This window comes from Nelumbo lutea, chromosome 8 (genome assembly GCF_056320005.1).
Source record: "Nelumbo lutea isolate HS-2025 chromosome 8, American lotus-T2T, whole genome shotgun sequence".
NCBI classification, from domain to species: domain Eukaryota; kingdom Viridiplantae; phylum Streptophyta; class Magnoliopsida; order Proteales; family Nelumbonaceae; genus Nelumbo; species Nelumbo lutea.
The window spans coordinates 50,064,133-50,089,792 of NC_142691.1; the positions used below are offsets into that span (position 1 = coordinate 50,064,133).

The 25,660-nt window shown below is 39.5% G+C and overlaps 1 protein-coding gene across 15 annotated transcripts in view; it reads right to left on the reverse strand.

Annotated features, from left to right (window-relative positions):
* The window catches only part of LOC148844116 (LOW protein: PPR containing protein), a 40,280-nt gene that overhangs the window by 12,493 nt on the left and 2,127 nt on the right, over positions 1-25,660 (reverse strand). For 11 of the 15 annotated variants that reach the window (XR_016103602.1, XR_016103608.1, XR_016103606.1 and 8 more), the window contains exon 2: positions 14,704-15,799. Coding sequence is in view for 6 of the 15 variants with exons in the window: in XM_088959095.1 (XP_088815221.1) it covers positions 14,704-15,799 (1,096 nt within the window). In the remaining 9 variants the exon portion in view is untranslated. Of the gene's footprint in view, positions 1-6,752; positions 6,822-9,393; positions 9,494-11,786; positions 11,867-14,703; positions 15,800-25,660 lie in introns of those variants that run through there. The other 4 variants (XR_016103603.1, XR_016103604.1, XM_088959101.1 and 1 more) reach the window with 3 other exon arrangements.

A 25,660-nucleotide genomic window follows, 5' to 3' on the forward strand; every position in this document is an offset into this window, starting at 1 on the left:
ATGTGGCATCTCAAGAGACGAGTCCCATGGTACCCCAAGAGTGATACTCTAGTTCTGACTCCAAGGAAGAAATTATCAACTCCTTTCGTGGCTACTTAGAATTATATGGTAGGACACTTCGCCAAATGGATTTTGGCCCTACTCCTACCTCCTTTGCGTCTACATCAAGTAACACTGCCACTACTTTCCATGTGTCATCTCATACATTTGATTCCCCTTGGATAATTGACTCTGGAGCTTCAAACCACATGACTAGTAAGTCAACTTTATTTCAAGTATATAACCTCCTCTCTGAGAGAGATAAGGTGAGACTCATTCTCCACCATAGCCGGTCAAGGAACCATCTCCCTTCCTTTCGGTCTTACCCTTCTAATGTGTTGCATGTTCCTAAATTACCTATCAATTTACTTTCCATTAGCGGTATTACTCACTCCTTGAATTGTTCAGTGACCTTTCCTACTTGGTGTGTGTTTCAGGATTTGGCCTCGGAGAAGACAATTGGTAGAGGAAGCATGGTGGATGGTCTCTATGTGTTGGAGAACAAAGCCGGTCTTGTGGCTACAAAGTCCTTAAGTTCATCTAGTGAGAGTCATGCTTACTTATGGCATAGTCGTCTTGGTCATCTTTCACTTGAGTCTTTAAAGCTTATGTTTCCTAAGTTATTTAAGTCTTTGTCAGTTAGTAAGTTATAGTATCAGACATATCAACTGAGCAAACATTGTAGAAATTCGTTTCCTTTAAGAAATAAAAGATCTAAACTTTTGTTTCGTATTATTTATTTTGATATTTGGGGCCTTGTTACTCTACCTTCTGAGACTGGACATAAGTATTTCATTACTTTGATTGATGACTACTCTAGATATACATGGGTTTATCCTATGCGATGTAGAGATTAATTGCCAAAGATTGTGAAAGATTTTCAACACATGATTTTTACTCAATTTCAAACTGAGATTCATATTTTCCAATTGGACAACGCAAAGAAGTACTTCCATAGTGATCTCACAGAGTTCTTTGCTTCGTGTGGTTCTCTTCATCGGAGCTCTTGTGCTCGAACACCCTAGCAAAATGGTGTCGTTGAAAGGAAAAATCGTCATCTTCTCGAAGTAGCTCGTGGTTTATTACTTCATATGAATGCTCCGAAACGCTTTTGGATGGATGTTGTCATGTGTGTTGCATATCTCATCAATTGTATGCCATCTCAGTCACTAGAGTATAAGGCCCCACATCAACTTTTGTTTCCTACGGCTCCTTTGTCCCCTATTCCAATGCATGTCTTTGGGTGTCGATGCTTTGTTCATGACTTGTCCCCTTCTCATGGTAAGCTCGATCCTTGTGCCATTCCTTGTGTTTTTCTTGGTTACCCTTTATCTCAAAAGGGTTACCGTTGCTATGACCTTGCCTCACGCAAGTACTATGTCTCCATGGATGTATCATTCTTTAAGAGTCAGCCTTTTTTCTCGGTTTCTCCTTAGGGGGAGAGTAGGGTTGAGGATGAGAAAAACACCTAAACTCAGACTCAATTACCTCATCTTCCTGATCCTCCTCCATTTCGTGTTTTCCTTGGCCGCCATAAGAGCCAACAGAGTTCAAGAGTCGTGGAACCTGAAACTATACAACCAACATCATCAAACTCTCTAGAGGCAAATCCTCCTCATCAACTAGGTACACTTGTTCCCATTGATATGCCTGAACCTCTTGATATCGATTCCCCTATTATTAATGATCTTGATGTTCCTATTGCTAAGAGAAAGGGTGTTAGATCTTGTACTACTAATCATCCTATCTCTCACTTTGTGTCCTATGATCATATTTCACCTTCATATCGTGTTCCTTTCCTCTGTTGACAGTGTTTCTGTTCCTAAGAATGTGGCAAAAGCTTTATCCAAACCTGAATGGGCAGATGGAATGAAAGAAGAAATTAATGCCTTACACAAAAATGGCACCTAGGGTTGGTGTGTTGCAGAAAAAAGAAAGGGTAGAGGAAAAGGGTTGGTGTGTAAGGTGGACCTAGAGAAAGCCTACGATATGGTTAATTGGGAAGTGCTACTTCAAATGTTAGAAAGGTTGGGTTTTGGAACCAAATGGAGATCTTGGATTAGAGGATGTTTAAGTTTTGTTCATTATTCGGTTCTTATTAATGGAGTAGCGAAGGATTTCTTTCTGGCTGAGAGAGGAATTAGGCAAGGAGACCCCTTATCCCCCTTTTCTTTTCACTTTAGTGGCTGAGATGTTAAGCAGAATGGTGGTGAAAGCCGATTTCCAAGGATTGTTTAGAGGGTGGAGGATAGGTAGAAATCAAGTGGTTGTTACCCACCTTCAATTTGCAGATGAAACAATCTTCTTTTGTGAGGGAGGTAACGAGGAAGGAGTGGTTAACCTAAAGCTACTATTGCATAACTTTGTGGGGGTGACAGGGTTAAGGATAAATTGGACCGAAACAAGCATTGTAGGGGTCAATCTAGAGGAGGGAAACTCAATAGATTTGCAGGGATTTTGGGATGTGAGATTAGAAGTTGGCCAATTAGCCACTTGGGGTTACCTTTAGGTGGTAACCCTAGGTTAGAAGGTTTTTGGAAGCCAATCATTGAAAGATTTGCTATGAATCTAGCTCTGTGGAGGAGGAATTATATCTCTCTAGGTGGAAGGATAACATTGATTAGAGCCATGTTGGCAAATCTCCCAATTTACTTCCTCTCAACCTTTAGAATACCCTGTAGAGTAGCAAGGAGGCTAGAAATTACGTGAGAGATTTCTTTTGGGACCTAGGTGAGGAGAGGAAGACTCACCTGATTAATTGGGATCAAGTTAGAAAGCCCAAGGATAAAGGGGGTTTGGGAATCATCAAACATGTAGAGTCTTTTCTCCCCTTCTTTTTTCAAGTGGCGTGTGAAAAGAGGAAGGACTACGTGGAGAGGATTGAGGACTACAGTATGCTAGTCACTATGGGAAGAAAGAAATTCTAGGATTTTCTCAGAAGTTGAGAGCGGGGCTGAAGAATTGAGGGCTATAATTCATATTAGGGTTATACAATGGCTGAAATCCTTAGTGCTATTCACAGATTACACAGTGGATGACATGTTGAGGAAGTGGGGTGAAATTGTAAACTGTTCACTGATCAAATCAGTATTGAGTGTGCCTTGGCCCACCCCCACCTGCTGGACTCTTAAAACTAAACTTTGATGGGAGTAGTAGGGGAACCCTAGACAGTCAGGGATTGGAGGTGTCTTCAGGGATGAGAATGGGGTCATTTTTGCCTTGTACTTAGGCCCAATTGGAGTGGGGGACTCCCTTAGAGCTGAGATCTATGCAGTTATGGAAGGAATCCAGAAATCTAAGGAGATGAATATCAGAAAACTCATAATTCAAGGGGACTCAGAGGTGGTGATAGGGTGGTTGAATAAAGATAATAGTAGCCTATGGAATGAGAGGAAAAAATTTAAGTGGCTAGTGAGGGAGATGGAAGTGAAGATGAGGTGGGTTCAAAGATCAGTTAACTCTTTAACTGATGGATTAACTAAACAAGGGGTAGAAAGGGATTCAATGTTTTGGGCTAAATTGTAATTTATTGGGCAAGAAATTACAAAGAACATAGCATAGAAAGGATGGGCCCAGAATAAGGCCCATTACAGAAAGGAACATAAACAGTAAGAAAGGATAAATAGCCTATGGGCCATTCGGCCCATCTTCTCTACACTCCCCCTCAAGCTGAGCATAGATGTCAATCATGCCAAGCTTGCCAGTATCATGTTGAAGTTTTGCCTTGGGAATGCCCTTGGTGAGAAAATCTGCTAACTGTCCTTCAAATGTGATGAAAGGAAGACATACTTCACCCGAAGAGACCCTTTCTCGAATAAAGTGTCTATCGACTTCAATATGCTTAATTCTATCATGTTGCACTGGGTTGTGTGCAATGCTGATGGCGGCCTGATTATCACAGTACAACATCATTGGCTTGTCATGCTCAACCCCTAGTTCCTCCATCAATGATTTTAGCCACAATAGTTCAGAAACTCCATGTGCCATGGCCCTGTATTCTGCTTTTGCTAAAGATTGAGCAACAACCGATTGTTTCTTGCTTCTCCAAGAAACGACATTACCAGCCACCAAGCTGCAATACCCAGAAGTAGATCTTCTGTCATCAATGTTTCCAGCCTAGTCAGCATCAGTATAGGCTTCAAGTTTCATATGACCATGCTTGACAAACAGAATCCCCTTTCCTGGGGAGCCCTTCAAATAACATAGGATTCGCTCTGCTGCTGCCATATGAGTGTCTTGGGGAGCATGCATGAATTGGCTAATGCAACTGACAGCATATGCAATATCTGACCAAGTCATGCATAGGTACAAAAGTTTCCCAAGAAGTCTCTAGAAGACTCCTTTGTCTTCTAACAATGTTCCATCTGAAGCAAAGAGTTTATGACTCATATCAATAGGAGTAGCAACTGGTCTAGCACCCATCTTCCCAGTTTCCGAGAGCAAGTCAATAACATACTTCCTTTGAGAGATAAGAATCCCATCCTTGGATCTAACAACTTCTATGCCAAGGAAGTATCTCAATTCTCCCAAATCTTTAATCTCAAACTCTATATGGAGGAAAGATTTGAGATCATGAATTCCTGAAACATCATTACCAGTCACAACAATATCATCTACATACTTCCTTTGGGAGATAAGAATCCCATCCTTGGATCTAGCAACTTCTATGCCAAGGAAGTACTCAATTCTCCCAAATCTTTAATCTCAAACTCTGTATGGAGGAAAGATTTGAGATCATGAATTCCTGAAACATCATTACCAGTCACAACAATATCATCTACATGCACAATGTGGTATACTGCCAGAGGTCCACTCCTCTTCACAAAAAGAGTATGATCAGACTGTGTCTGTTCTAAATCTCTCAAACCATGCTCTAGGGATTATTTTAGTCCATAAAGAGATTTTTTCAGCCTACATACATTTCCTTTCATATTTGCCATACATCCCTGGAGGAAGAGACATATAAACCTCCTCATGTAATTCACTATTCAAAAATGCATTCTTTACATCCAATTGATAAAGGGGCCAGTCAGAATGAGCAGCTAGAGATAGAAGAACCCTCACAGATGTCATCTTGGCAACAGGTGCAAAGGTCTCCAGATAATCAATCCCATATATCTGTGTATAGCCTTTTGCAACCAGCCTGGTCTTGTACCTCTCAATGGTGCCATCAGCCTGATATTTGATGGTAAAGACCTACTTGCAACCAACTGGATCCTTCCCTTCAGGCAAATCAACCACTTCCCAAGTGTCATTCTTGTATAGGGCATCAATTTCAGATCTCATAGCATCCCTCCATTCTAGAATATTAAGAGCTTCTGACACAGACCTGGGAATAGGGTTAGAGGCAATAGAAAAGAGATAGGCAAAGTATGAAGGGGAAAGTAGATTGTAAGAAAGGTGTTTGGAAATGCAATGTGCAGTACACTTCCGTTTTCCTTTCCTAACAGCAATGGGAATATTAAGGTCAGGGAAAGATGGTTCCAAGGGGGCTGAAATAGTACCTATTGTCTCATCTGTGACTGGAAGTGCATGAGGCTCATGTGTTGTAGGGGAAACAACCTGCTCATTTCTGGATTTTTGCCTTTGATACACCTTGGGATTGAGGATAGGACAAGGAGGTAAAGGAGGAAGAACACTGGGACAGGGAGAATGGAACGACTGATCCTTCCTTGATTCATTTGAAGGAGAAGTAGACTCATCAAAAGACTCAACTGGGATAGGAAGAGGAAGAGCAAACACCTGTGACAAATCCTCCCCCTGTGGACAATGTCCTTCCAGAGAGGAACCATAAGAGGGAGAAAGCTCATCAAAGGTGACATCCATTGAGACATACCGAGTGCCAGTCTTTGGATCAAAACAACAGTAACCCTTATGTGTGGGGGAATAACTAAGGAATATACACTTGTTTTTGGTTCAAATTTATGCCTTTGGACACTTGGAACATGTAAATAATAGGTGCAGCCAAAGACACAAAGAGGAATAGGAAAAATGTCATTGTCTGGATGAAGGAGATTGAAGGGAGACTTAAACCCTAAAACCCTGGATGGCATACGGTTTATAAGGTAGGTAGCAGTGAGAACATCACCCCAAAATCTTGTAGGAACATGTGAGGCAAACAAAATACTTTTTCCAACTTCAACAATATGCCTATTTTTTCTTTCAGCAACTCCATTCTGTTCTAGGGTCCTAATAAAGGAACTTTGATGAATAACCCCCATGTCAGAGAGATGGCAGGATAAGTTCTTATCAAAATATTCTTTTGCATTGTCAGATCTGAAAATTTTAATCATGGTATCAAACTAGGTTAGAACAAATTCATGGAATTGTCTTACAAGTCTTGGAACTTCATCACGGGATTTTATTAGGAATATCCAAGTGAACTGAGAAAAGTCATCAATAAACAAGATAAAATATTTGTAGCCACCCATAGAGGGTAAGTGGTAAGGCCCCCACACATCAGAGTGCACAATATTAAAAGGAAAAGATCTTTTAATGCTCAAAGGATAATTGTTTCTATAATGCTTTGACAATTCACAAGATTCACAATGAAGATTGGACAAACTAATTCCCTTGAACAGTTCAGGGAATAAATGACTCAAAGTAGAAAAAGAAAGATGACCCAAACGAAGATGACACAACATAATTCGACTAATAGACTCTGAAGAAACAGACCCAAAAGCAACATTCCCAGGATGATCAGGGCATTGTACCGGAGTATCAAGCAGGTATATTCCGTTCGCCTCATGGCCACTCCCAATCACCTTCTGAGACTCCATATCCTGAAAAACACAATAGGAAGGAAAGAATGTTACACAACAGTTTAATGACTAGATTAGACTACTTACAGATAAAAAATTTGTATTTAGTCTAGGTACATGAAGGGCAGAAGGTAGGAACAAGGAATCTGTAGCCTTGATGGTTCCCTTGCCAGAAATGGGGGCAAGAGAACCATCGGCTTAGGTGATTTTATCACGTCCAAGAAGCAAATCATATGAAACAAACAAGGTAGAAAGGTTGGTCATATGATCAGAAGCACTTGAATCAATAATCCACGAGATCTTAAGATTACCTGAAGTGGTTGCATGATTGGCAGAAGCCCTTATACCTGAATGAGCAAATGCAAAAGAAGCTGAATTTCCTGAAGGGTTGGAAGAAGAAGTCACACCCTCTAGATGACTGATCATCTTACCAAACTATTCATATTCTGCTTTCATGGCTACCAACTGTGCACAAGCAAACATCTCTTCAGTATAGTACTTATCACTATCTGGACTAGTAGCCACATTTGCACTCCCTATCCTTTTACTATCATGCCTTTTCTGAAACCAAATGGGAACAAGATTAGGATGTAATTTCCAACACTTGTCTTTGGTGTGCTTTGGCTTCTTGCAGTACTCACATACAACATCTTTCTTCCCAGAGCCACTAGAAGTCCCTGCAACTCCTTTGGGTTTAACCCCCATATTCGAAAAGTGATCACTAATACCAGCCCCTTGAACCTGGACAATCCTTCTGCTCTCTTCACTGCTCACATTGCATATGCTTGTGACAATGAGACACTCTCCTTGGATAAAATATTCTGTTTTGTGATATCATATTCTAGGTTTAGTCCGGTTAAGAACTCAAACACCCTGTTTCTTTCAACTAGTTTCCTGTAGGTCTCTGCATCATTGGTGGTGTCCCAAGTTACAACTTCTATTAGGTCTATTTCTTGCCACAGAGACTTCAGGGTTGAGAAATATACAGCTAAAGGTTTCTCCCCCTGTCTTAAATTCTTCACATCACTTCTCAATTTATAGGCTCTAGCCACATTTGGTTTTTGGGAATAAGTTTCTGCAACACTATCCCAGATTTCCTTGGCTGAATTCATCCATAGATAGTGTTGGCTAATCTGTAGCTGCATTGAGTTCACAAGCCACCAGATAACAGCGTAATTCTCTTGCATTCACTTCTCATAGGATGGATCATCCTCTGGGGGAGCCTTTTTGCTCCTAGAGATAAAGCCCCACTTTCCTCTACTACATATATAAATCTTTACCGATTGTGACCATGCCAGATGATTAGTTCCATCTAGCTTGACTATGGTCACAGTCAATAAAGAATCAACTAGAGTCCCCTGAACTTATCCAAATTCAGCAACATTCTTGTTTTCAATCTCTGAGGAGTCCATGATGTAAACACTTCAAATAGGATTTCAGCCGACTTCTACAAGTGTACTGAATGAGGATGGAGCAAGGACTGTGTTAAACCAGCCTCAAAACAGCAATACACAAAGCCAAACCACACCCGGAAGCTGTGAGAACCAAGTCTGAAGCATCACCTTGTTGTCTACACGAGACACTAAACAACTTGGTTCGGCCTTCAAGAAGTAATCAGAAAACCTCAAAGCACTGTGCACCCAGTCAAAGCTCCTTTTCTAATCAGAAATTCTAGGTACTCACCAAAAAGTACCCCAAAAAGAGCAAAGACCAGTCCGTATTGATGAAGAGGCCTTTTTACAAACACAGTGTGGGCAACAGAGAAGACCCCACTGTCAAAGGTGAGAAACACCTCAGGAACAGTCCGTACAGGGCGCAAAAACAACCAAATAGAAGCAACAACTCTCAGCACTGAATCCAAAGATGTTTCGGCAGTTTGACAGTCCAGAAAAGGAATGAAAACAACCCAGAAATCTCTGGGTTAAACAAGATTAAAAACAGCCGAATAGCTGTACGGTTTTCAAAGGAACTTCGGACACTTCAACAGTCAAAAAACAGAAAAATAACCCAGAAATAACTGAGCACAACTTACAATCTCTGACTTAAGCTCCAAATCAGAAACTGAACTGTTCTTTTTCTCTTATTCTTCTTGGTCACTGAACCACTCTCCAAGAGATTTGAGTCTTGGGCACCCTCCAATGACCTCCAAGAATTAGGCGACACAAGCTGAAGCTTCCAGCCCTAGAACACTCTCATGTAGTCGGCTGCACTACACCCACATGAAAGCCCAAGCCAAGTTTAGGCCTGCTCTGATACCAAGAAGAAAAACAGTCTTTGAGAGTGTGGGACTGTTTAGAATAGATGCAGAAATCAAAAGAAATCGAAAAAAACAGTAGAAAATACCTCTTCTATGGAGTAGAAGGTGAAGAAGGAGATGGTGGCAATAAGGGTTTAGAGTATGAGAGTTTTGAACCTTACTCTCTCTCTAACACTCTAACACTATTTTATTAAGTTAAATTTGAATAATTACAAGGACGCCCTTAGTTGGGCAAGAAATTGCAAAGAACATAACATAGAAAGGATGGGCCCAGAATAAGGCCCATTACAGAAATGAACATAAACAGTAAGAAAGTATAAACCTTCTCTACATACCTTTGTGGGAGGAAAGTTAGTCACCTGGAGAAGTAGGAAGCAAAGTGTGGTGGCTAGGTCTAGTGCTAAAGCGGAATATAGAGCTATGTCTCATGTAATTGCTGAAATCATGTGGATAAAAAACCTGTTAGGTGAACTAGGTTTTGCAGTTAACAAACCTATGTCACTCTATTGTGACAATAAAGCTGCTATCAACATTGCTACTACCCAGCCATTCATGATAGAACAAAACATATTGAAGTGGGCAAGCATTTTATTAGAAAAAAACTTGTGAGTGGAAAAGTGTGCACTCCATATGCCAATTTAGAAGAAGAACTTGTAGACATCTTCACCATGGGCCTTCATCATGTGCGGCATAGTAATTTGTGTGACAAGTTGGGCATGATTGACATCTATGTCCCAACTTGAGGGGGAGTGTTGGAATGTTTTTCTTTATATTTATGATTGTATTCTGCTTAGTTAGGGCCTGTTTGGTCTGGTCAAAATAGCCTTTTTTCCTTTGTTTATGTACTTTGACTACAAAAGGGACATAAGGGTCTTTTCCCTTTTATTTATGATCGCCCTATATAATAACATAAGCTGGCACCGCTAGACTGATTAGAATGCTCCAAACCTTTCTCTTCTCTCTCCTTTCTCTCTTCTCTCTCTCTTCTCTTCTTCTTCTTTATTTCTTCTCTTTTTTTCTACTAATAATCCGCATGAACACTGAATGCTGTATTCTAATTTCTCATTTGAAATGAGTATGCATTCTACCTTTCTAGGAAAATTGCAACAAAAACCTCATCCATTATTGTTTGTTATCCTAAACATTGTAATGGATGAAGACCACACCTATATAGTTATTCTATGTTCCGAGCAGTTGAGTTCTAGATGGCTTAACAACAGTTTTGACTTATTTAACTTTACAAATACTTTTTAGATTGTCAGCATGGGACTAACTGTTTAACACTGATTGGAGTTATTTAGTTTATCAAGGAGTGATAGTAACAATGACAAAAAAAAGTTTGTGCAACTATTGAAAACTTTTCCCTAGAGACAGGTGGGACCAATGAATACAAGACAAAGTTTTGGACATGTCTTTTCATGGGAACCACCTTGTCTGCTGGAAGAAAAATCCAAGAGTTGTACTAGCTTGTTTTTTACTAGAATTTCTCTTTACTTTCTAAAAGTTTTTTACCGGGATTTGTCAGCTTGGAAGTCTTAACAGTTTATTGGTTTCAATTGTTCAACCTTTAATTTTCTTCCAGTTTGCTATCCAAAAAAACTGGTTGGACATGCCTAGTGATAGGTAGGAGGGAAATGATCTTGTTGATATTGGTAAATAGTCTTATTTCTTCATTTTCTAATTTAAGATTTTAACTTATGAAAATGGGTACTTGCAGATAAAATCAACGGTGGAAGAAGTCATGTCATCTCCTGCCATCACTCTGTCACCTGAAAAGACAGTTTTGGGTAATCTTCTCTTATATTTGTACAAATTAAAAAATTTCTTTCCCATGCTCATTTATTTGATAATGATCACTTGAGATTGAGTTCTGGTTGATGAGGCTAAAGAAAAGTTTCTTGGTACAACTGCAGATGCTGCAGCTTCAATGCTCAAGGAGAAGATCCACAGGATCCCCATTGTGAATCAGGAAGGGCAGGTCATTGGTGAGTTTCTATCTTTTGAGAAAGGAGAGATTCTGAATATCTATTTGTGTCAGTAATTAGTGTATCAAGTAACATAGGACCATCTTGATCATATTTAGAACTGGACTCAACTTACTTTTCCTTTTGGATGTTGGACAGGCATGGTCACCTGCATCGACATTTTCAAAGCCTTGGAGGACCTATTGTCTTAAGCTCTGTCACTCAAGTTTTCAATATGTGTTTGTGCTTTTGTGGTTAACTGGTTATGGACTTAAGGTCTTGTAAAGCATGGGGAACTAGAGTATTTAGTGGAAAGCTGGGATCATGTATAAGAATACTCTGCTTCCTAAAATGTGGGAGAAATTTTTTTTTATTTTTTTTTTATAAATGAATGTGGGATAAACTTGTCTCTTATGATTTTAATAGTTTTCTTTTGTCCAAGCAAAGAAAAAGAATAAAACTGCTGCACTAGCTCTAAACCATGTACAAATTGCTCTTTTATGTTTCTTGCTTAGGAAGTTAGTTGACATCCAATGGCCTAGAGAGATTTTACTTGGGCAATTCTGCATTTCCTGAATATGATTCAACCCAAGTCACACAGTTCAGAAAATAAGAACACTATTCACCATTCAATCTTACTGAAGCTGAAACCTTATCCAAGTCAATGCAAAATTCTGGGCTTGATCTTTGTCAGGACATCTTCAAAGTTGGTATCTACTGCTGTCCAAAATTCCTAATATTTTACCCAACCATGCCATCATGAAGAACAATTGCTCAAAGTTAGTAGACAAGTTTACCTGAGAAGGGGTCGAAGTTGCTAGTGGAAATACAATTGACCAATATATCTAGGAAATAAATTCTAATTAGCTTAAATAGCCAAAACCAGATTGGTGATTAACTGATGCTATAGAGGCTTAGTCAAGCTCACCAAATAAAAGGTTTACCAAATTCCATCGATTTCAATCCAATGTCCAATTACCACCATGCCAATGTTGAACAATATGGATATAACACAAGTATGTTAGATAGTGTATGCCCTTAGCTCCAATCAAATTAATGTACACTGAGTTTTATGTAATAATAAAATCAGTTCATAATTATTTTATGTTCAGATTGATATGTTTTTTGTGAATTACCCCTTAAATTGGACACCTATGAGACTTGTCTTTGTTTACAATGTTCTCAGCCATTGGATAAATTGACACGGTTGACACTGATGTACTATCAAAATGGTGGAGCAGCTTGTCTCAGCTATTGGGGTTAAGCCCCAAGTATAGTCAGTGGGTGTTTATAAGAAACACTGAACATAGACCAATTTTCAATTATGCCTTGGACCTTAGAGATAGATGATTGCACTTAACCCCAAGCTTGGTCATGGCATTGCACTAGGTCTTGGACTAGGGAATGTTGGAGCAGTTTAAGATATTACCTGAGTAGGTGATCATTGTGATAGGATCAACCCCTTTTTCAGATAAAGTGAATATTAGGGTTTACACTCTCTTTGATGGAAACCTAAAGCTATCAACAATGAATTTCAACTGTTTTGAAATCTCTTTGCAAAATGTATTTATATTTATATTATTTTATTTTATGAAAAATGTTTGCAAAAGGTTTTAATCTCGGAATCCATTTGAGTAAAGAGTGTGACAACGCATTTTGCAGTCAGGGAAGAAGTCCTTCTCTGTGAGTAGTATTTTGATTATTTAGGGTTGAGAGGTTAAGGGCAAGAGACCATTACAGTGCTGAAACTTGATGGGCTTAATCTTATATCAATCCATTATACTTGGGCTTCATAAGGTGGTTGAAACCAAGGGTCACTTAAGTTTTGGGCCCATATAGGGGTGGCACCGAGTCGAGCTTTTAACAAGCTGCTCCAGCTCGGCTCGACTTGGTTTTAACTGAGCTTCGAGTCGAGCTCGAGCCCAATTTACAGGCTTGATTAATAGACGAGCTAAGGTTGAATATATATATATATATATACACACTCGATTAGTAAACGAGCCGAGCTCGAATGTATATATATAAAATAAAATTATAGAAAATAATATATATAATAAAAATATTATAATTCTTATTTTTTTAAATATCAAATAACAAAATATTTTTATATACAATTTTTTATTTTTATAAAATATTTTTCCTCAAATTGAGCTCACGCTGAGTCGAGCTCGATCTTATGAGTTTTTCACTCAAGCTGAGATCGAGCTCAATGTTCTAGCTCGAACCGAGCTCGAGCTCGAACCTTATACAACCTTGGTGAGCCTAGCTCGAGCCTCATACTATTCTGCTCGGCTTGGCTCGAATCCACCCCTAAGCCCATATTAAGCCCAATTTGATTGGCTTAGGGGTTCACTACCTTTGTGCAGTGAAATTTGGCCTATGTGTTTCTAGACATGGGCTGAACCAATATGGATTGATATGAGACCTTTGTGGGTCCCATACCATACATTATTCAGGCCTATGAGCCTTGCAATAGTAAGACTAATTAAACTAGTCACATCACAACTAAGTTGTCATGTGATGTTGATTGAATATGGGTATGTATATAGGTTTGGACCTCCATATTATTAGTGTAATTAGAGACCTAACTCAAATCTGATTTAGATCAGTCCTGATTACATTAGAAAAGAGGGCCATATATAGAGACAAGAGGGAGAGGTCAACCTATACTATTTTAGACACTTTTACACTCTCTCACTTCTCTCTTGCTTCCCATAAACCCTAGTTTGAACCAACCAAGGAAGAGACAGTTCTTCCATCATTCTCTGCTGTGTTTTTGAAGAAAAACATCAGATTTGAAGTGGTTCTCACAGCTCGATTAATCCTAACTCGTTGGAGATCAAAATCAGTTGAAGGATTGTTGTAGGATTGACCTTAAGTTCTAGCTGCGCCATCTTCAGTTGGGAGGCCGATCTAGGTCTGAGTTTTGGGCATGGAACTACCACCCTGGGAGCTGCAAATTGTGGACTCCATATCAGGTACACTCAAATTATTTTTGGTGTTCAAATCTGGCCCAATACAGTGTTATATCGATCCTAAGGAAATTTGATTTTCGAGTTCTGAGAAATGGTTCTCGGATTTGGGCTGTTTTTTTTTTTTTGTTTGAAATTCGGCCATCAACCCTAGCTGGTTCAGCCATGAAACAATTACGTTTCAGTCCATTCAACAAAGTATGTTGTTAAAGGGATAAAACCCAACAAATATGAAGAACAAAAAAACTAAAGGGTGATGCAGAATTGCATAAAGTTGTTATTCTTATAATAGTAAATATAAAACTACTTGCACTAGATTACAAGTCATATTGCATCCTAAGCTACTTTTCAGTTGTGTTACTTGGTTGTCTTACATCTTGTAAATCATCTTTTCTATGTTTTCTCCAAATTATTCTTGAAAACTTTTTGATCTTTGGTATCTTATTGTAGCAGACTTCATGGCCATGTTGTTTTCATTCTTTATTTTGGTACCCCCTTTTTTGAATATCTTTCGTTATTAATCTAAAAAGAGACAGTTCCTATATAAACGTAATTACCTCATAGAGTATTGAAAATACTATACCTGATCCAACAGTAGACACATGGACGAAAGTAAGAAATTTAACCTAATTAGACCTAATACACATAAGTTGTCAGAGAGATCTTTGTAATCTTGCACAAAAATGGGTGAAAGCAAACAAATGATATACCTGAATTTTTATTCCTATCATATAATTGCATCTCCAACTTTTGAGAGGCCTCAGCCTTGCCATGGGCATTGTACACTTCAATCATGGTAGCGAAAGTAATGCTATCAGGTTTGCATTTCCTCTCCTTCATTGTCAAGAAGATTTCCTCCATCTTCTTTACATCCCCAGACTGGCCATAGGCATTGATGGCACAGTTAAAGAATGGAGTATCCAGAACTACATCAGAATTTTCTACTTGCCTCATGATTGAATCAACCCTCTTTATAAGACCAGCTTTAGTATACCCACTAATAAGAGAACAGTAAGTAATAGAATTAGGCTTCAAACCTTGGTGCTTCATTACTTGAAAGAAATGCTCCATCTGTTCGATATTTCCCCCTTTTCCAAACATCTCAATAACTATGTTGAAAGTAACAATAGTAGGAGAAAAGAATCTTTTCCTCATAAACTCCAAAACCATCCCCATTTTCTCATACATGCCTGCTTTTCCATATGATCTGATTAGGATATTAAATGTCTTTATGTCTGGTGTAATCCCCATATGTTGGAACTCATCATACCACTCCTCCATCTTCTCAATCTGTCCAGCATTTCCATATGCCCAGATGAAAGAGTTTAGAGTGTAAATATCAGGCAGGCATTCACTATTCTCAATCATGTGCATCAGTGAGCTCTCCATCAGTTCAAACATCTCGGCCTTACCATATCCATCAATTATGGTATTATAGGTAACAGTGCAACACCTAATTCCCAAATATGACATCTCAGTGAGAATATGATCTATTAGATCAAAACGACGAAGTTTAGTGCAACACTTGATGAGGATTGAATATGTGTACACATCTGGTTTGCAATCAGAGACAGACTTCATATCATCTAAAGTACAAAATGCCTCATCTAGGAGACCGCTGAGGCCATAGGCACTCACAAGTGAAGTGTAAACGTCAACAGTGGGTTTGAGCCCTTCAGACAGCATGAACTCAAACAGCAAGCTTGCCTGCTTTGGTTGTCTGCATTTCCCAAGCATCATTAATAGCTTTGTGTAAGTTTGGCATCTTGGTTGGTACCAATGTTGCTTACGAAGAAGCCCAAAAATCTGTGTGTATCAAAAATATTTAATTTCAGAGATAACAGGAAACATGAAGGGTTCCTTTAAGAACTGACAAAATTAATATATAAGCCAGGACAATAAACAAATTTTCTAGCATTATGCTACTGAAAAATTAGCTTTACAATTCATAAATGACAACTCAATAGAAACATATACAACAAAACTCAAATTCAAACAGACATTACTCCAGTTACATTCTTAAACTTCTATAAAATAAGAATCCTTTTATAATTGAATATTTGAATTATATAATAGTAAAGGTCACCAATAATCTGTTAACAATTCTGCATAAAAACCATTCTATTTTAGTATGCAAACAAGAAAGTCAATAAAGGAAAGAAAGAAGTAGAAAAAGTAAGCAAATTGGATTCAGCCATGGACAGAAAAGGAATGTATTCATTGGTCAAATCTATGATGCAGCACCCAAGTATGGGCAGACCCACCTTCCCTCACAAGGTAGTTTAGGCATGGAAAGTGCCTTTTAAAGTTGCTTTCCTAGTCTAGACAGCAGCCCATAGGAAATGCCTCACCAAAGATAAGTTAACAAAGAGAGGTATTCCAATCTCCACCCTTAGCTGCTCTTCATGCAATGCTACACTGGAAGATGCAGACCACTTTTCTTGCACTGCCTAGTGAGCAGGCATATTTAGAATCATCTCTTGGTTAGCTTGCATCCAAGCTGGGTTTTTCCCAGTGAGTTTCCTTGGCGGATGCTGCACAGATGGCCTCTCTAGTAATGGAAAATTCATTTGGAGTATGTTCACAGATGTTTTTTGGTCTATTTGGATGGGGCGGAGTAGTAGAGTTTTTTATGGCAAATCCTCTCAAATAAATGAAGTAATACAAAAACATGTTAGAAAAAGTTTACTCTTTGGAAAAAACATGAAATCTTTCAACTGATGCATTTTCTTTAGTAATTATCCTTGCACAGATCTTTCATGGGGAAGCTTCACCCCGTGTACTGCATCTCAGTTTACAAAATCAATATAATATGCTTTTTCTCAAAAAAAAAAAAAAAAAAAGGAAAAAAAGGAAGAAGAAAGCAAATTGCTATAGGAACATATTCAGGAAAGATAAGATTGTGTTTAACATGGTTAAAAAGAAGGCAACCCAGTGCACAAGGCTCCTGCCAATGTGGCAGGATTTGAATTCTGGTGTAAGAACATCGATGCATGCAGCCTTACCCCTGTAGATACACAGAGAGGCTCTTTCTAAGATTTGAACTCTGATCACCCATGTCGCAATCAGAGCAACCTATCCATTCACCAAGGTTGTTTCCAAGCGTGTGTGTAACATGGTTGGGCATGTGAATTAACAGAGACATTGAATTCGGACTTCAGAATAACAAGACAGTTGTAAGGAACTGAATCCAATGAATCTGGTATTCTTGCCGATTCAAAGAAATTAGTCAAACAAAACACTCTAGAAAAACATTGGACCCTAAAGAAATGTTGGCCTCAAGCAAGTGTTAACAGAAATGTAAACTTCTTATTCCTTTCCTCTTTATCTTTACTTGTTTGCCTATTGTAATTAGAAAACAACTGTCCAAAATAATCATACAAATAAATTTAATCTTATGTTGTATGGAGCAGAGTGTTGGACAGTTATGAAACAGCATGGCCAAAAGATGAGTCTGGCAGAAATGCAAATTCCAGATGGATGAGTGGTAAAACTAGAAAGGACAGGGTTAGAAACAATCTGTTGCAAGTTGAAGGGGCTAGGGGTAGACCAGAAAGGACTTGGATTGAAGTAGTTAAAATTGATTCAAGTGCCCACAGGTTAACAATGGATATGGCATTAAAGAGAATGGAATGGCAAAACAGGATTCGTGTTGCTGACCTCATGTGGTTAGGGTAAGACTTGGATGATGATAATGACGATGACATAGATAAAAAATGATTATGATGATGGGGTTAGAAATGAAGTCATATGAAGGAAAAGCTCCAGTAGGTGATAATGAAAGTAGATTGAGATGGTTTTGTCACATGCATAGGAGACCATTTACAGCACCTGCTAGGAAAAGTGATCTGTTACAAGTTGAAGGGACTAGACGATCTAGGAGCAGACTGAAAAGGACTTGGGTGGAAGTAATAAGAAATTATCTAAATTAACGATGGATATGACACTGGACAGAACAGAATGGCAAAACAGGACTCATGCAGTCAACTCCATATAGTTGGGATAAGGCTTAGATGATGATGTTGACATACAAACACTTACAGTTTTGCAAGAGTAAGAACCAATTTGTGTATTAGATCTCTAAAGTTTTTATGGTATCAGAGCTTTTACTAGAAGTTCAGGACTGTTATCAGTCTTGAACCCTAATGAATCTCAGGATCGAAGATAAGCAGAAAGAAAGAGGAGAGAAGAGAAAGAGGGAGAAGAAGCAGTAGAACACAAGGGTTGAAAGGAGGAGCAGAAGCTTCATGTTCTGCCGCCGCCACTTTAATTAATATTTATAGGTTATGCTCATTACATGGAAAGGACAGATCTGCCCTTAGTCTTTACATAACAAATAGAGTAAAACAAAGACTGAAATATATAACAACTGAAACAACTAAATGACCAATAGCTAACCCTAGGCAGACTAGAATATCTTCAAATCTACGAACACAGTGGGACCGTAGCTGTGGGGCCCACTTCAGTGTTCTCTACACTTCCCCTCAAGTTAGGAATAAATGTTTATCATTCCCAACTTGGATAGATCTGCCTCTAGCTTCTTCCGTGATACAGCTTTAGTGAGGATATCTTCCAGTTGCATATTGGAGGTGATGTATGGGAGACATACTTCTTGTGATGAGACCCTCTCTCGTACAAAGTGTCGATCAACTTCAATATGTTTAGTCCTGTCATGCTGCACTGGGTTGTGTGCTATATTAATAGCCGCTTGATTATCACAATACAACATCAGGGGCTTCTCATACTCAACAACCAACTCCTCAAGTAGTGATCTCAGCCAAAGAATTTCAGCCACTCCATTAGCCATTGACCTATACTCAGCTTCAGCACTGGATCGAGAGACAACACTTTGTTTCTTACTCCGCCAAGAAACCGGGTTACCTCCCACAAGAGCACAATATCCAGAGGTAGACCTTCTGTCATCAACACTCCCAGCCCAATCAGCATCTGTATAGACTTCCACCTTCATGTGGTCATTGTTCTTGAACAGTATACCTCTACCCGGGCATCTCTTCAAATATGCTAGTATTCTTTCTGCTGCTAGAAGGTGTGTGGTTCTAGGAGAATGCATGTACTGACTGATAACACTAACGGCATAACTGATGTCTAGTCGGGTAAGGCATAGATATAGGAGCTTTCCCACTAACCGCTGGAACATAACTTTGTCTTCAAGCAACTCCCCACTCTTTGCATTAATCCTGTGGTTCTGTTCAATAGGTGTATCTGCAGGTTTGACACCTAGCTTTCCAATTTCAGCCAAGAGATCTAACACATATTTCCTCTGAGAGACAAAGATCCCCTGCTTAGATCTAGCAACCTCAATACCCAAAAAATACCGTAGTGTACCCAGATCTTTCACCTCAAACTCTTGATGAAGAAGTTGTTTGAGGGACTCAATCTCATGGTTGTCGTTACCTGTGACCACAATATCATCAACATAAACTGCAAGTAGTGTCAGTGACGACTCCACCCTCTTGATGAATAATGTATGATCTGACTGGGCCTGTACATAACCAAACTTCCCAAGGGCTAGTCTGAATCTGTCGAACCAAGCTCTAGGTGACTGCTTCAAACCATGCAAAGCCTTATTGAGCTGACAAACTTTCTTACCTGCCTCTGTATCATAGAATCCATGAGGCAACTGCATGTAGACCTCTTCCTGCAAGTCCCCGTTCAGGAAAGCATTCTTAACATCCATTTGGTACAAAGGCCAAGTGTAGCTTGCTGCAAGAGATAATAGAACCCGAATGGTGGTCATCTTGGCTACCGGGGCAAATGTCTCCAAGTAATCTATACCATAAGTTTGAGTGAACCCCTTTGCAACTAGCCGAGCTTTGTACCTCTCAATGGAACCATCCGCATTATGCTTCACAGTAAATACCCACCTACATCCAACTGGTTTCTTTCCTTTGGGCAAGTCAACTAGCTCCAAGGTATTATTTTTCAACAGGGCATCCATTTCAACTTGCATTGCACCTCTCCACTCCGGGACTGATAGGGCTTCTTGCACTGTTCTCGGAATAGGGACATTAGCAACAGAGGTGAGATAGGACCTGTAGGAGGGAGATATGCAATCATAGGACAAAAACTGGGAGATGCAATGGGCTTTAGATGTGGTGCAATGCCGTTTTCCTTTACGGAGGGCAATGGGAAGGTCAAGGTCATTTGTAGAGGGTGAGGTAGCAACAATGGAAGGAGTCTCTGTGGGCCCTGGGACTGTAATATCTGGACTTGGAGCCACAGAGATTGTAGCTGGCTGGGACTGCTGATGACCAGGATCAATCTGCCTGCATCGCCTATGATAGACTCTCAACTCCCGATCCCTTTGACCACCCTCGCTACTACAGCCCTCATCATCAACTGGAATAGGTAAGGGAACAGCCCCAAAGGTATTAACCCTGTCCTCACTGCACTCCTCCCCGTGAAGAAAAAGACCCAAATCTCCACGCTCACTACTCTCCCCTTGAGGAGAGACCCGAAAATAGTAGGGTGTCTCCTCAAAGAAAGTGACATCCATGGATACAAACTTCTTTCCTGAGACAGGATCATAACAACAATAACCCTTTTGAGTTTGTGCATAACCAAGAAAGATGCATTTGGAGGCCTTGGGTTGAAACTTAGGGTGATTGGGACCAAGAAGCTGAACAAAACAGGTACAACCAAATGTCTTGAGGGGAATAGTGAACAACTCCTCATTGGGGTATAGAAGGGAAAAATGAGGTTTCATATCAAGAACCCGAGAAGGAATCCGATTAATAAGATATACCGCCGTAAGGATAGCATCACCCCAGAAGCGAATAGGGACATTGGAGGTAAACATAATACTTCTAGCCACCTCCAAGATGTGCCTATTCTTCCTCTCTACAACCCCATTCTGCTGAGGTGTATGAGGACACGTGCTCTGGTGGATAACCCCATGATTAAGGAGGTACGATGCCAATGGCTTAGCAAAGTATTCCTTTGCATTATCAGATCTAAGTACTTTTATCCTGGCATCAAATTGTGTTAGGATCATTTGGTGGAAGTTTTGGGTCAGGACAGGCACCTCATCTCGTGATCACATAAGATAAACCCATGAAAAACGGGTGTCGTCATCAACAAATAGCAAAAAATACATGTACCCCCCATAGAAGGAATGTGATATGGCCCCCAAACATCAGTATGCACAATATCAAAAGAACTATTACTCCTTTTATTACTCAATGAATAAGAGTTTCTACAATGTTTAGCCAACTCACAACTTTCACACTTCAATTGAGATAACTCAACAGACTCAAACAAAGTAGGAAACAGACTCTTCAAGGACCGAAAAGATAAATGACCCAATCGGTTATGCCACAACATAACCGGACTCACAACTTGAGAAACAAGTAACTTCTTATCCACTGACTCTTCCCGACGAGAACTCTCCCCGAGCAGATAGATCCCATTCGTCTCACAGCCAGTCCCAATCACCTTCTTCGTCTCCATGTCCTGAAAAACACATCGGTCAGGAAAGAAAGTTACTGAGCAGTTCAAATGTTTGGTAATGCTACTGACGGAAAGGAGGTTAGTATCCAGTTTAGGAACATGCAAGACAGAGGACAAGGATATAGTATCTGACAGTTTGATGTCACCCTTGCCAGAAATAGGGACAAGAGAGCCATCAGCTATAGATACTTTATCCCTACCAGAAGATAAGTGATAAGTAGTAAACAGAGAGGGCAAGCTGGTCATATGGTCAGATGCACCTGAATCTATTACCCAACACGGTTCCGTAGTACCTGGAGCGGAGGCATGGTAGGTTGAGGCTCGAGTACCTGAGTGTGCAAAGGCCGATGTAGCTGGAGCTGATGATGACTGCGGTAACTGAGCTGAACTGCCAACTTCCTCCTCCAATTGTATTAGAGCTGCCCGAACTGCAGCTAAGGTCTCTAATGGTGTGCCTCTCGTGCCAGATGAGGATGCTGAATCAGTAGTCGTAGCCACATGAGCATTACTCCTTTTATTTCTCAACTTTGCCGGGACCAAATGTGGATGCAGCTTCCAACATGTTTCTTTTGTGTGTTTAGGTTTCTTGCAATGCTCACACACCACATCCCTTTTATCTTCCTTCTTTTTGTCCCTCTCTGAATCACCCTCTGTTTTGGGTTTGACAGGTACCAAGGCAGGTGTAAGCAGCTAAGGTTGCATCATGACTTTCCTCCTGGTCTCTTCACTGTGCACTAAGGAGTATGCCTGAGAGAGGGTCACACTATCTCTGGTCAAGATCTGATGCCTCACAATATCATATTCTGAATTCAGTCCTGCTAGAAACTCAAACACTCTGTTTGTCTCAATGTGCTTTCTATGTATTTGAGCATCTTTGGGACTCTCCCACTCAAGAGTCTCTAAGTGATCAATCTCATGCCACAGGGACTGCAAGTTAGAGAAATAGACTGACACCGGTTTCTCTCCTTGTTTAAGGGCATTCACCTCACATTTCAACTCATATGCTCTGGCAACATTAAGGGGTTGAGAGTAAGTCTCTTTCATCACATTCCATATCTCCTTGGCTGTCTTTGCCCATAAGTAATTTCGGCTGATATGGGGCTGCATTGAATTACAGAGCCATGTCATAACCAAGTAGTTTTCTTGGACCCACTTGGTATACGTAGGGTCTCCCTTGGAAGGTTCTGCTACATCTCCCAAGAGATACCCTACTTTGCCCCTTCCCCCAATAGCCATCATGGCTGATTGGGCCCATTCCAAGTAGTTTGATCCATCAAACTTTACGGTTGTAATCTGAAAACCTATCTCAGAACCACACATAACTGTTATTCCCAAAACTGCCTTCTGCCTGATTCTTAAGCTCCATTTCAGTCAAGAACCAGAAGTATCAAAGATTATGGTTACTACAGTCAAAACCAGCACTAGAAGTCCCAACAACAGTCACAAAATCAGTAGAGAACCAATCTATACTCACGATAGATGTGCATGAAATATATATAAGACTGATCTGAAATCAATAACCACACACAACAGCAACAGTCCGAACTGTTTTCACCCCTTCAAAAGTGTTTGAAACCCCAAAAGAAGACTGAAACACAGTTTGAAGGGCAATCTGATATGCTGAAGCCAATTCGAGGTTTTAATCAGTCCTAAGAGCCTTACGGATAAGGTTTGTATTAGGGTTAATATGAAACCCTAAAACTTATCAATGTTGAGGAGAATTCTAGGGTTTGTCACAGGAATAAGATCACAAGTTTCGGCCTAATACTAGGGTTTGCCGTAGGGATAGGACAAAACCCTAGAGAAACCCTAGAGAATAGAGAGATAAAACCCTAGAGTAGTTCGGCCACCCTTACTGGATAGGTCCAACCTATCTTTTCTGATGTTACTTCTCTCAAAAAGTAAAAAACTTACAGTAGAATGCAGTTCGCTGCCTACCAAGGTTACCCGAACCCTAGCCTTCTCTGATTCTTCCTGATCACCAACTTGCTACAACTGTGATACTTCTTCAAACAGCTGCTAATCCTCTGGAGATCTCCAAGAACCAGTCAATGAACTCTGCTTTCTCAGTCTTCCAGCCTTAGATGGTTCTCATGTGGTTGGCTAGACTAGACTAGACTCACATGAGAGAACTTAGCTCTGATACCAACTAGAAGTTCAGGACTGTTATCAGTCTTGAACCCTAATGAATCTCAGGATCGAAGATAAGCAGAAAGAAAGAGGAGAGAAGAGAAAGAGAGAGAAGAAGCAGTAGAACACAAGGGTTGAAAGGAGGAGCAGAAGCTTCATGTTCTGCCGCCGCCACTTTAATTAATATTTATAGGTTATGCTCATTACATGGAAAGGACAGATCTGCCCTTAGTCTTTACATAACAAATAGAGTAAAACAAAGACTGAAATAAATAACAACTGAAACAACTAAATGACCAATAGCTAACCCTAGGCAGACTAGAATATCTTCTACCCTACGAACACAGTGGGACCGTAGCTGTGGGGCCCACTTCAGTGTTCTCTACACTTTTCAACACATTGCGAAGTCTTTTCTCAATTTGATCCTTCTCTTACTACTAATTGGTTCCTTTATTCTTTAAATGTCATTACCTCCTTCATTCAGATACTTTGTTTTCAAAGTTCTGTTAGATCGACAGAACAGGTTAGTAATGAACAAGCTTTTGTTGGCTGGTGACAAGGGAAAAAAAAATTATGAATTGGTCTATCAATCAGGTCAGAATCAAAATTCTCAGTTTAAAGTTGGTAGAAACCAGAATTTCTCCTCTCAAGGTTGTGGTTTTCTACAAGTAGGACAAATGCAATCAAACAATGAGTAACCAAATTTGTCAGTGGCAGCAAATGCAAAATGAAAATTGACAAAGTCGATCATGACAACAGAGCAATGGAATTAAAATCATAAGAAATGAAACAGGTTCATGGAAGTACAAACTCATACTGAGGGAGGTTGAAAGCTGGTAGAAGAGAGGAGTATAGTTTATAGATGGACTCCAAGATCAACCAACAGCTTGGCATAGGCTAGCTAAGCAAGGAGAAACCAGGAGCCAGCTCAGTTGAGGCCTAACCGCCCAAGATGGGACTATGTAAACAGAACAAGGATAGGGCCTAACAGGGACTAGAAATTTAAGGGGTGTTTGTCAAATACATAAGAAGAAGGGACATATTGCTCTTGATTTCTATAGTTGCATTAAACACACTTCCAAAAAGGGAGAAGATTTCTCTTGTTTTAGTAGATATGTTATTGTTTTTCAACTGTCAACCTCATTATTAATTGTGAAATAAAGAATGAGCTATATACAACAGCATGCTAAGATTCCTTCTTGTCCATCTAGATTCTGTTACCTAACCCCATTTTTATCAATCTAATTTCATCATTGTAATACTATTCAGATGGCTAACATTGCAGATAGTTTTCATTGCCTTCAGCCTTATAATGGTAGTGACAAAATCATGATTAGTGATAGTGGTACTTTGGATATTACTCAATGGGAGATGCTTAAAAAAAATAAAGCTGGAGACATTGATTTATTAATGTTTTATTAGTACCTAACTTGCAAAAGAATTTATTGTCTTTTGGATAATTAACAGGGGATAAGGTTTGCATATTTGTGTTTTCTTTTCATGGCATTATTGTAAGGAGCAGAAATTGGGGGCATTCTGCACACATACACTGGAGACAGAAGCATTTACTCTTTTCAAGCTTTATTTTCAAACCAATCTAGAAAGACTACATAGGATTTATGGCATCAGCAGCTTGGTCGTCCTCATCAGAAGATGGTTTTTTGAGTGGTTGGACTGCTTTAGTTTTCTTGGAACAAGAAACAAACAGTGTGTTCTAGTTATCAATTAGGAAAGTCATTGCCTTTTATTTTTGAAAGTATTCAGTATTTCAGTTAAACATTCCATTTTATAAAGTCTATTGTGATCTTTGGGGCCCTACTCCCATTTGTTAGTGCAAAATTTGAAAACATTGTGTCTCTTTTGTTGATGACTTTAGTCACTTCACTTAGATCTGTCCTATGAAAAAGAAAGCAAAATGACTATTAAAAAATGAAAGAGAAATCAAAATTATTTGATATTTTCATTAAATATTCAAAAGAGCTATTGACACTTAATATAAAGCAAATATCAAAATATTCCAATGTAATGGAAGTATGTGTTAAGAAAACTGAATTCTTACAATATTGG